The sequence below is a fragment of the Bos javanicus genome, chromosome 11 (assembly GCF_032452875.1).
Source record: "Bos javanicus breed banteng chromosome 11, ARS-OSU_banteng_1.0, whole genome shotgun sequence".
NCBI classification, from domain to species: domain Eukaryota; kingdom Metazoa; phylum Chordata; class Mammalia; order Artiodactyla; family Bovidae; genus Bos; species Bos javanicus.
In genome coordinates this window covers 78116956-78129297 of record NC_083878.1, presented here as the reverse complement: position 1 = coordinate 78129297, position 12342 = coordinate 78116956, and the positions used below count along the sequence as shown (strand labels likewise).

Below are 12342 nucleotides of genomic sequence, written 5' to 3'. Positions count from 1 at the left end.
GTATGGATGTACCTGCTAAGGCTATCGATTGCCTTGTTGATGGATATTTGGGTTGTTTCTGTTGGTTGCGGGCGGGGTTGTTTTGAATAACTGCTTCCATGGACATCTGTGTGTAAGCCTTTATGGGCGTGGCTTTTCAAAGGGGTTGCTGGACACCCTCTGCCCAACGGTTGCCCTGAGTGAACGAGGGATGATAAGGAAGTTGGCGGTGTAGGCTCCAGGCGAAAAGAGGAAGAGGTGTCAGTGCTGAGGCCCCTCACGCCCTCCTCACAGTCCAGTCAGGCCACAAGGCTGCCAGAAAACGTTCCTTGACCTTCCGTTTCTAGTCCGCCAGTTGCTCTGAACAATAGGTCGGGGGTCGGGAGAGGGAAGTGTGGTGTCTATTTCCTTGTCTCCATGGTGAGGGGAGGGCTGCACCAGGTCTGGAGTGTGGGGGTGGTAGGGATGAGTTCCTGGGGTTATTAGGAATCTGCATCAGAATGACATCTTTTAGCTGCTCACTTCCAGCATGTTCCATCTACTGTGCTTCCTTGGCCTTCCAAGGCCCATCCAGATCTAGGCTCCTGCTTACCTCCCAGAGCCTGCAGACACCAGGCACCTCAGCACCAGGGCCCCTTAGTGGGTCTCTGATGGCATCACTAAGTCGATGGACATGAGTTTGAGCAAACTCCAGGAGATAGTAGAGGACAGGGAAGACTGGCGTGCTGTAGTTCACGGTGTCGCAAAGAGTCGGACACGACTTAGCAACTGAACAACAACAACAGCAAATAGTTTTGCATGTGGTTCTCTCATGATCCCTACCCTGTGAGACAGCAGGAGGAGACCGTCTCAGCACTCTAGGCAGATGGGCAGATAGCAGTTCAGAGAAGCTGAGAGCTTGGCATAGATTGACCCAGCCTCTCCTCTCTCCTACACCCATCCTAATACACAAGCCCCCAACGGCGTCCCTTTCGACCCAAAGGTCTGGCTCTCATTCCGAAGTCAAGAGAGGAATCCTAGAATTCCTTATAGCACAAAAAACAACCAACAACTCAACGTAATTTTGACTATTCACATAAAATGTGTACTGATCAAAGTGAAAAGTGAAGTTGCTCAGTTGTGTCCAACTCTTTGCGACCCCTTGGACTGTAGCCTACCCAGTTTCCTCCGTCCATGGAATTTTCCAGGCAAGAATACTGGAGTGGGTTGCCATTTCCTTCTCCAGGAGATCTTCCCGACCCAGGGATTGAACCTGGGTTTCCCGCATTGTAGGCAGACGCTTTACCGTCTGAGCCAGTGATCAAAGTAGTTCACAAATATTCATTAACTTTCTCTCTAAAACTACCCTAATGAAGCAGGTACACTTATTATCCCCATTTTACAGGTGAAGAAACTGAAGCACAGAGAGTGTAACTAACTGACCCAGGACCACACAGCGAGGCGGCTGGAGAACCAGGAGCTGGCCCACACTTTCAGCCACTGCCCTCTGCTGCCCATGGATTTTTTTTTTTCTCGTTTGTTTCATTTTCTAGTCATTAATTTTCTTAATGATTTTACTGAGGTAGAAATTACTGGTATAAAATTCACTCCCGTAGAGTGTACAATTAAAGGATTTCAATAAATTTAGAGAATTGTGTAACTATTACAACAAACCAATTTTAAACATTTCCCAACCCCCTCCCCAGCCCCCCAAAAGATCCTTTGTGTCCATTGGCCACTGTTTCAACCCCCAGGCAAAGGCAACTACTAATCTTCTTTCTGTCTCTATAGATTTGTCATCTGGAAGTTTCTCACGCAATAGACGGGCTTTCGAGCGTGACTTCTTTACCTCAGTATAATGTTATTGAGGTTGATCCGTGTTGTAGTATGCCATTCCTTTTTGTTGCTGAGTAATATTCCATTGTGTGCCTGTTCCACATTTCATTTATCCATTCACTAGCTGATGGACTTTGTGAGTGGTTCCACTCTGGCTGCTGTATTTGTGCACAAGTCTTTGTGTGGATGTATATTTCCCTTTGTCTTCGGGTGTATTCCTAGAAGGGGGAATGATGGGCTGTGTTGTAAATCTATGCTCAGCTTTTTAAAAACCTGCCAAACTTCTCCCCCATCCCTGCCAAGGTGGGGCAACATTTTCCATCCCCATGTCTGTAGATTGTATATAGTCTGTGAGGCCAGAGTTCCAATCCTATGCCCACCCTAGGGTCACCCATGCAACCTGACGGAGCCTCATTAGAGCCTCAGGCAGGAAAAGGAGGCCTTTAGGCCAGAGGTCGAGCTGAGCCTCCACTGCTCCTGGTGGTCCGAGAAACAGGTGGGCAAGAAGTTAGCTGTTCTGAGCTTATGGCTGCAGGGGGGAAAGTTGGGGGGAGGGATAGTTAGGGAGTCTGGGACGGACATGTACACACTGCTGTATTTAAAATGGATAACCAACAAGGACCTACTGTATAGCACAGGGAACTCTGTTCAATGTTATGTGGCAGCCTGGATGGGAAGGGAGTTTGGGGGAGAATGGATGCATATATAGCTGAGTCCCTTTGCTGTTTGCCTGAAACTATCAGAACATTGTTTGTTAACCCCAATACAAAATAAAAAATTTTTAAAAATAAACTAGCTGTTACACTCAAAAAAACAAAATTTGTCCTCTGGGGCTGAGAGCCCTTCTTAGGAAGAAATGAGCCAAATGGCTATTAGACCAAAAGGAAAAACAGAAACATACATGTGGAGAAGCCAAGAGCAACCTCGTCAAGGGAAGAAAACCAGCTTGAGAAACCGAGGCCGAGGCAGACCCCTCGGGCGCCTGCGAGCTGGCCAGCAGCAGCTCTCAGGCTCTGGACGCTGGTCCTGCTACCTGCTTTGTCGAGACTCTTCCATCTTCCTTAGGGGCCCAGAGGGAGGGTGATGGGTGCTGAAGGGAGGGCAGACACCCAGGAAAGCCATCAGGAGGCTCTGGAGCCAGGGCTCCAAGCAGGAGGCACAGCGGGTCCCCAGGAAAGGCCTTCAGAGCCGGGTGACCCTCTGGGGAGGGAGTCCCAGCCCGCGGTGAGCCAGGACGATGGCCCTGAGCACTGCTCAGTCTCCATGTTGTCTCACATGGTGCTCTAGAGAGTCATTCTTACTAAGATTTGAGGAAGTTTCGACATTCTGGTGGCAGCCACAAATGAGAGAAATCTAACCCTGGCACCAGGAACATGTGCAACAGAGGTTCCTCCCTTCTGGCTCCCTCCCCGACCCGCCCATCCCCTCCTCAGAGTGGGAGGTGGGACAGGGGTGGAAGTGATGCTGGGCACTGCTGAAATGCAGCGCCAACAGGGCCATCACAGAGGCCATGGCCTGGACAGGACAAGGTGGGACGCTGCCTGTCTCAGCTCACTCCTGAAAGGCATCCACTCAGAGAAGAGGTCATCAGACCCACTGGGGGCCTGCCATTGCTCTGGAGAAGGAGCATGATGGCCCAGCGGGTCAGGCCCTGGGCTCCACAAGTCACAAGCTCAGTGTATCCTGCTCCCACCACTGGACACAAGCGATGTACACAGACCCAGGACCGTTGTTAGTGGTGGGGAGATTTCCCCAAATTTGGTGTGATAAAAAGGCCCCAAGCCCACATGGTACCAGATAGGACCCCATAAGCCTGGAAGCTGATACAGGAGATAAGAATGTCCTCACTTCTGCACTCAGGTAATTCAGCCTCCTGAAAGGTACCGACTATTCGGGACTGAAATGGGTGGAAGAGTGTTCCCCTTAAAACTCCTGTCCACACGGAACCTTGTGAATGTGAACTTATTTGGAAATGTGGTCTTTGTAGAGGTAACTAAGGGGAAATGAAGTGATGCTGGATTAGGTGGTCCTGATCCAGTGACTGACTGACTTACAAGAACAGGGAAAATTCGGACACAGAAAAGATGCGGAGGAGACCACGATGTGAAGACAGAGACACACAGGGAGGAGGCCATGTGAAGACAGAGACTGCAATGATGTAGCCACAAGCCAAGGATTGCCAGCAGCCTCCAGAAGCTGGAAGAAGCAAGGAAGGATTCTCCCTAGATAGTACAGCCCTGCCAACATCTTGATTTTAGACTTCTGGCCTCCAGAACTGAGAGGGAATAAATTGCTGCTGTTTAAAGCCACCCAGTTTGTGGTACTTGTCACGGCCACCCTAGGAAACAGAGTGACCAAGGACTGGGGTCATGTGGCATGTAAAACTGTATGTGCTGGACCAGCAGCGGGTGGGGGGCGGGCAAAGAGGGCTGCATGGGAGGAATCGAGTTGCAGTTGTGTCTGCTGTTTGGGCAGGTGGCCCAGAGAACAGAACAGAACCTCCGGCTCAATGTGGCTCACGGTGGATTTGGCTTTGATGGCTCATGTTTTCTCATTTTTGCATCCTCCATCGTGCCTGGAACAGGTACTGCAGGAAAAGTTCCCTGGCTGGGCTGCCCTGATCTCTCTTACCCTGTGTCCCTGGAGCACCAAGGTCTACACAGTCTTTGCCCCCTTCTGCTTCGTGCTGCATCGTTTCGTGCACTTTTCTCGCTCCCTGCATTTGCTTATTCACCAAACTGACTGGTGCCCAACACGATGGGGAGCTTCTAGATTGGAAGGGCTGACCTGTATCTCCCCTGTCCCTCAACCCACCTGATTCCCCAGGTGCCACAGGCCACAGTGCCTGCACACAGTAGGTGCCATTAAAGGCTTAGTGTTTTTGGATGAAACTTGGCATGTGAAGAAACAGATGTGGCTGGCTAGCTGTGCTGGAGAAAGCTAACCCAGCTTTCCTTAAAAAGGAATTTGGAGGCTGCTGCTACGAATATTTGCTGAATTAGCAAAGAAACATCGGCACCTCTGAAAGTTGTCACCAGGAATTCTTGCTTACCGAGGCTATGTGCTGAGCACATAATCCCCGCTCCAGAAATGCGGCTCTACCCTGAGTGCGACCTGAGAAATGAACCCCCTTGACTCTCACTGGTGGCCAGAGCTGTGTTAAACCAGAACCAGAGGCCAGCCGGCAGAGGCACGAGCACTGTGCTCCATGGTGTGCACACCAGGTTGTACACCCGGATCCCCTTCACCACAGCATACACAGCAAGATGTCTGGACGTCCATGTCGGTGCCCGCGGCTGGAGGCGAGGCTGAGCTGAGGCTTGTCAGTGCCCCTGACCACCCGGCCTCAGCCTGTCACATCCACTACACCCATCTCGTCCTGGGCAGGGGGCCCTCCGGGATTAACTGGAGTGACCAGACACAAACAGGACGTTACAGTCTACCTGGCCCAAGGAAGTCCCTTCACTCAGCACTGCGTGGCGAGGGGATATCATGTAGCTGTGCTGAACGTAAATCTCTCCAGGCCCGTGAAGCCTGGCCTTGGTCAGCTGCCCCCAACTGTGAGGCCTCAGGGAAGGACTTGGAGTGACCAGAGTTTGCACTGAACGGCACCATCCATAACTTAACACTAAGAGGTCAATCACTCAAGGGGGCTCTAAGCATTGACCACACCAGCTGTGGGCGGCCGTCAGCCCACACAGAGACGCAGCAGCGCTGGGAGGCACCTGTTGTCCAGCCAGGGCCACTGGCCAGAAGGCAGTTCTGCTTCCCTTCTCTTGTCCGCAGGTGATGCTCCGCTGGACAGCTGGTGAACTGGAGAGCTGAGCGTGACTTTCACATGAGGTTTCCCTGGAGACAAAGCCTAACACTGAAGGTTGAAGCCACCGCACGGAGTGTATTAACACCACCAAGCTGGCCGTTGGGCACGAGGGCCACGGAGCCCTGAGAGGCACCTGGACTTCTGCTGGCTCCTCTGAGTCTCGTGGGAGAGGTCAAGCCTCGGGGCCGCCCCAGGGCACATGGAGGTGGGCTCCAGAGTGTTATGGGAGTCTGTCGTGCCCCCGTGGAGCTTGACTCCCAGCCCGGCGGGGTCAGGCATCACGATGGGGACTTTCCAGGGGAACAGGCCGGAGTTCCCGGCTTCCTGAGAGGAACAATGGGGGACAGGAGCGGGGAGCCCCCACAGCAGCCGGTACATCCTGTCCACAGGGCTCACACGGCTTCTAAACGCTGCCCTCCACGGTGTCCCCTTTCCGTCTATGGTGAGCTCTCCACTGCAGGCTCCTGGGCTCTGCGTTCCTTCTCAGCCCCTCTGCTGGTCCCTCGGAAGCACGAAATCCCCACTTGAAGCTTAGCTGCAAGATCCAAAGCCAAGTAGTGGGGGGAGGCCAGGCGGGCTCATGGACTGCCCTGCGTGGAGCTCCCTGGCTCCCAGGGACCCATTTCTAGGTCTCCAGAGGGCTGTCTGCTCAGAACCTCTGGATCCCGGGCAGGAAATGGCATGTTAGAATCTGACTCCGGGAGGAGAGCAGAGTCCAGGGCAGGTCTGGATACGGAGGAATATGTGTATTCGGCAGGGCTGTCTGGTGTCAGAGCCAAAAGCGCCTCAGAACGGTCTGGTCAAGCCCAGACCAGTCCCCACACTGAGAAGAGGGGTATGAGGTCTGGAGAAGGGAAAAGTCCTCTTTCCAAGCCAGCGCTGGCTGAGCAGTTACTGACTGATGACCCCACCCGGCCTGGGGCTCTGGCCCCTCTGCCTACGTTTATACATGGGAATCCTCACTCTGCCTGCCCCTCCCTGTCCAGCAGAAGCCTGGAAGCCTCAACATACCCCAGGTCCTTCTGGGGAAGCTCCCCTTGTTGAGCCCACTGTTGTAACGACAGCCCCCACGTGGTCCTCCGTCAGCCTGGGCACAGAAAAGATCGCCACTGACAAACAGGGGATGAGCCCTGACACGGACTTTTTATTGGATGACCGGGTCCTGGGTGGGCTGGTAGGTCACAGAGCATCCGTATCCCGAGGCACGCATTTCTGCTGAGGCGGTCCCAGTGGCCGGCCACCTGGGAGGAGGCCAGGCTCACAGTGGACGAAGCCACCCCAGAGTGGTGGGTTCTGCCTGTGACCCCCACTCAGCGCTCCCCGCACCGGGCTCCTGCCAGCAACACCCTCTCTTCCTTTGTCACATGGGGGCGGGGCACAGTGGAGGGGAGGGGGCCAGGGTGGGACGGGCCCAGAGGAGAGAACAGGGAGGGGAAAGAGCCCGAGGCGGCCCCTCACCCAGCACTGCGCCTTCCTTTGGGGGCCCTCCTGCAGTCAGACAGGTGCAGACCCCAGGGCAGGGTGGGGGCGTCCACCTGTGCTTGAGGGATGGGGCTGTGAAGGCCTGGCGGTGAGAGGGAAGAGGGGTGGCATGTGCTGGGGGTCCCCGGGGGAGAGCACCCTCAGGACAAGGTAAGGCGGGGAGAGGGGGCCCCCAGAGCCACCTGTTTCTTCTCACTCTGGCACACGTGGGGGGAGCCGATGGCCTTTTCACAAGGGTGCGTGAGATGCAGGACAGATTGAGGGCTCCCACTTGCCTGTGGGTCCTGGCACAGGGCAGTGGGTGCTACAGACAGAGACTCTAACACCAGCCCTGGTCGGTGGGGGGACTTCCTCAGGGTTGGCTGTTGGTCCTGATCAGGAAGGGCCTGGGGTCCTAGCCCCAAGCCCCACTTTCCAATCCTCTTGTCAAGCAGCACAACCCCAGGGACGACAATGGTTGCATTTCCTTAAAAACCTGTGTTTCCTTAAAAACTAACTCTGAATGTGAAGAATGTATCAAAAAAGGCATTCTTTCCTCCATTAAACATCACTCATTCACAGAGGATTTCCTGAGTGCCGCAGCATGCCCTGATCCCAATGCTGGGGCATGGGCCTCGGGGAGAAGTCTAAGGCACTGACTGGTTCTGCAGGGCCCATGGCTCCTGCTTCTGGGAAGGGGGCTCCCACGAGCGGAAGGCAAGCCAGCAAGTCCAGGCTCCAAGGATGGGGGGAGGCCTGACAGACAAATCCACTGCCAGACAGAGGGAGCCTTCAAGAGCAGCCCGAGAGCAGCCAGCCCAGGCCTGCCGTGAAAGGGAGGGGCAACTGGGCTGCAGGTGGACCCGGAGGACATGGGGCCCACTCTGCTCGAAGCCTCGATGGTGGACACTGGTCCAATGGCCAGAGGCCCAAGAAGGCCGTGGTCTGGCCAGGCCTGCCCTAGGAAAGGAAGGGGGAGGAGACGGAGAGCTTTGTCAGGCCATCCACATCCCGGGGTCAGGGCAGGGCCGGGCCTGACGTCTCCCTTGAGCTTTGGCACACGGGAAGGAAGGCACCCTGCTCAGCGCATTGGTAAGCAGAGGTGGCTCAGGGCCAGCCATCCCAGCCAGGCCCTTCCAGGCCCCGACTCAGCATTGCTCTCCTGGGGACCTTCCCAGGGCCTGCAGGCCTCTGGGGGCTGTGCTGACCAGAAACTGCAGGTGCCTTGGCGTGCAGACTTCTACCCCAACCCCACGTTGGCCAGGGCACCCCCCTCCTGTGCTACGGCTGCCAGACTCAGTGGGCACGAGTGGGCAGAAAAGTTTCCCTGCCCTGAGCGGAGCCTCCCTGCCCTCCACCACAGTCCCATGACATCCTGGGGGTTTGGGCTCCTGGTGAACAAGCCTCTCCACATGTCGTCCCCTCCCATCCACGCGGCTGAGACAACCAAGGCTCCAGTTCCTCTGGTGACCTTGCTCTCTGCATTGTGCAGGGTTCTATGACCCCACAGGCCCTGAGAACAAGGAAGAAGGCAGTACAGGGGTCCTCTGACCTGGGCTTCCACCCTCCCTCCCTTGAGAATAGGTTAGTTCCGGCCCTGCAGGGCAAAGCCTGCCCCTCACCAGGCGCCCCTCCATGGGAGAGGGTCTGCTGGCCCAGGAACAGCCTGGGAGCTGGGGGGTGGTCAGAAGAGGCTGGGGGCAGCCTGGCCAGGCGCGTCGTGGTCCCGGATGTACTGCAAGATGTCCATCTCATCCATGGCTTGGATCTGCTGCTGCTGCTTCCGCTGCTGTGTGGCCGCAGCCTCAGGTGGACCCACTCTGGGGGGCATGGCTGGCTTCCTGGGCAGCCCTGGCTTGGCGGCCACTGGAGGCTTGGGCTTGGGCCGGGGCTTGGGCTGGGGTTTGGGCTCAGCCCCCAGGTTCAGAATCTGGTCCAAGTCCTCTTCAACTCTAGAGAAGCAGAGGGAGAAGTCCTTGGGCAGAGCCTGTTGCAATACGAACAAGGTTCCCCGGCCACTGCAGGGCCCTGCAGGGCACTGTCCCCACCCCCTCCTGCCACATACCCACCCCGCCAGCCTGGCCCTCCTGCCTGCCCCATCCCTGGGGAGGAACGGAACGGCAGGCCTCTCCTTCCATGCAGCCCCGCAGCCTGGAATAAGGAGAGCTGGCCCCTCAGCATCCTCTGCAGAATGGCTTCTCAGGGGACCCCCACCCTAGACAAGCCAGCTTCCTCAGGTGACTTTTCCTTCAGCCCCTCAAGAAGTTAACAGCTGCCACATTCGGAGCTCCTGCTCTGGGCCAAGGAGCTTGTTTCATCCCCTGACAACCCCTGGGGACGTTCAGCCCCATCTTGGCCCGGCAGAAGTGGATGCTCAAGTCCCAGGAAGCTGAGCCACCCGCCTGAGGTGACAGCATGTGATGGGCCCCAAGTTGGAACCAGGAGGGCTGACGTCAGGAGCTGAGCTCTCTTCCAGACCCTAGTTCAGCCAGAGAAAGAATGAATGAGGGGCTCTGAGCAGTGGTGGGGTGGGGTCTGCGTGCCCACGGTGTCGCCTAGTGGGTCACCTGTGCACTGGACAGGCCCCCCCCAACCCCAAAGGCGGGGGGAGCTGGCCACACCCTGGACCAGACAGCCCATTGGTGAGTGGGACTGAAGGTCAAGGCAGGGTGACAGTCACACGGGACCAGCCCAAGTCCTGAATGGCAGGAAAGAAAGTCACCCTGCTCTGCACTCTGTCCAAGGGAACGCCTGCTGTCAGTGCTACCACATATCACAGCCATCTCCCACCCATTAATTCATCTAGTAATTAAAGACCCCGATGCTGGGAAAGATTTCAGGCAAAAGGAGAAGAGGGCAGCAGTGGATGATATGGTTCCGTTCAGTTCAGTCACTCAGTCGTGTCCGACTCTTTGCAACCCCGTGAATCGCAGCACGCCAGGCCTTCCTGTCCATCACCAACTCCCAGAGTTCACTCAGACTCACGTCCATCGAGTCAGTGATGCCATCCAGCCATCTCATCCTCTGTTGTCCCCTTTTCCTCTTGCCCCCAATCCCTCCCAGCATCAGGGTCTTTTCCAATGAGTCAATTCTTCGCATGAGGTGGCCAAAGTATTGGAGTTTCAGCTTTAGCATCAGTAATTCCAATGAACACCCAGGGTTGATCTCCTTTAGGATGGACTGGTTGGATCTCCTTGCAGTCCAAGGGACTCTCAAGAGTCTTCTCCAACACCACAGTTCAAAAGCATCAATTCTTCGGGGCTCAGCTTTCTTCACAGTCCAACTCTCACATCCATACATGACCACTGGAAAAACCATAGCCTTGACCAGACAGACCTTTGTTGGCAAAGTAATGTCTCTGCTTTTTAATATGCTGTCTAGGTTGGTCATAACTTTTCTGATGGTTAGATAGCATCAATAGCATCAATGGTTAGATGACTCAATGGACAGGAATCTGAGCCAACTCTGGGAGATGGTGAAGGACGGGGAGCCGGCCATGCTGCAGTCCACAAGGGCGGCAAAGAATCAAATACGACTCAGCAACTGAACAACAACAATCACGAGACGCTGTCTGGTAGCAGATATTAGCCCCATTTTGCAGATGTGAAAACTAGGGGCACAGAAAGACGAAGGGCCCGGCCGGGGCCCACGGCCAGCTGGGGACGAGGGAGGGAGGCCACAGGCCCTGGAGGCAGAAGACCAGGGGGCCTCACACAGGCCACATGGCCTCTCCAAGCTTTGGTTCCCATCTGCCAAATGAGAACAAGCAGCACCACCCCCACGGGGCTGTCATTCCACGTGCAAGACACACAGTCCAGCAGGCAGAGTGCAGTTCCCTTCCTCATCCTGCCACTCCCCTGCCTGGCCCCTCATCTCCCCATCTGTGAACCGCATCCAGCTCTGACACCGGCTGGGCTGAGTAAAGGCAGGAGCAGAGGGGCAGGGCCTCTGGTCAGAACAACTCCTGGCTACACAGGGCCTGGCAGAGGCCTGCACGAGGGTGGAGGTGCCCTTCCTGGGAGGGGCTGCCTGCCAGGTACCAGCTACTGAAGGAGCTGTCACCTGCCCACTTCCCGGGTCAACCTCCCGTGATGGGTCACAGACCCACCAGGAGAGTACAGAGCTTCCTATGGAGGGCAGAGAAGTGAGCAAAAAGGGGTCCCTCAGACCCAGAGTGACCAGCCCACGCCAGGCCTTGAAGGAGTACTTCCAGGCAATCCCTGAAGGCATTACTGGGAGACAGGCTGCTCCTGGTGAGCTCAGCTCAGCTGTCCCGGCTCCCTCCAAGTGCCTGCCCTTCCTCAAGCTCCCCTGGACAGGTGTTGGCTCATCCTGCATCCTCCACTGGAGGCTGGGTGCCCAGGAAAAGCTCTGAGGGGCTGAACTACCTTCAAACAGGGAAACAGAGTGGCAGCTAAAAGCTTCCATCAGAATTCAGGATTTATACTGCTTGGCATAGCAGTCATGCTCTATAGCTACCCAGAAGCTGGATTTGCTGAGTTGGCAGGTGGGGCAGCTGCACTGGGGATCCAGGTGGCCACCCAGCACCCCTCACCAAGCACCCCATTTCCAACTGGGCTCCCTGAAAGTGAAAGTGTTAATTGCTCAGTCGTGTCCAACTCTTTGTGACCCCATGGACTATAACCCACCAGGTTCCTCTGTCCATGGGATTTTCCAGGCAAGAATACCGGAGTGGGTTGCCATTTCCTTCTCCAAGGGATCTTCCCGACCCAAGGATCGAACCCAGGTCTCCCTCACTGCAGGCAGTTTCTTTACCACTGAGCCACCAGGGAAGCCTGGGTTCCCTGAGTCATGGCTAGAAACAGCTCCCACTGATGCAAGGTTCAGCTCCCCTCTCTTTCAGGCCCTGAAGGCGTGAAGCCAACCACTGAGGGGCTGGAGAGAGGTCTGAAGACCCCTGGCCCACTCCTCCTCCCCAGGTCCCTGCAGAGGAAAGAGCTCGACTGAAGACCAAAGCTGGGGCCCCATGGCAAGAAGGAATGGGGGAGTCTCAGACTCCAAACCCTGTTCAAATGCTCCCCCCACCAATGCTTCTCGGGAAGGCTGATGCCAGCTGTGGAATGAACGGGTGAGGAAAGCATTGGAGGATGAAAGAATATGAGAAAGTTCATCATAAAGACACCTGATCACCACCTGGAGAGTCCCAGGACGCACACAAAGAAAAACAAAATATGGTTCCTGCTCTCAAGAGGGTAATTCCTTCTTCACCAGATGTCTGACGGAGTGAAGGCAGGGCCACAGGACTC

The 12342-nt window shown here is 55.7% G+C and overlaps 1 protein-coding gene across 4 annotated transcripts in view; it reads right to left on the bottom strand.

Annotated features, from left to right (window-relative positions):
* Nucleotides 1–6738: 6738 nt before the first annotated feature.
* Nucleotides 6739–12342, bottom strand: part of HS1BP3 (HCLS1 binding protein 3) — a 48482-nt gene continuing 42878 nt past the window's right edge. For 3 of the 4 annotated variants that reach the window (XM_061433202.1, XM_061433203.1, XM_061433201.1), the window contains exon 7: nt 6739–9027. In XM_061433202.1, the coding sequence (XP_061289186.1) occupies nt 8760–9027 (268 nt within the window). In that variant the 3' untranslated portion in view covers nt 6739–8759. The remainder of the gene's footprint in view (nt 9028–12342) is intronic. The other variant, XR_009739528.1, reaches the window with a different exon arrangement.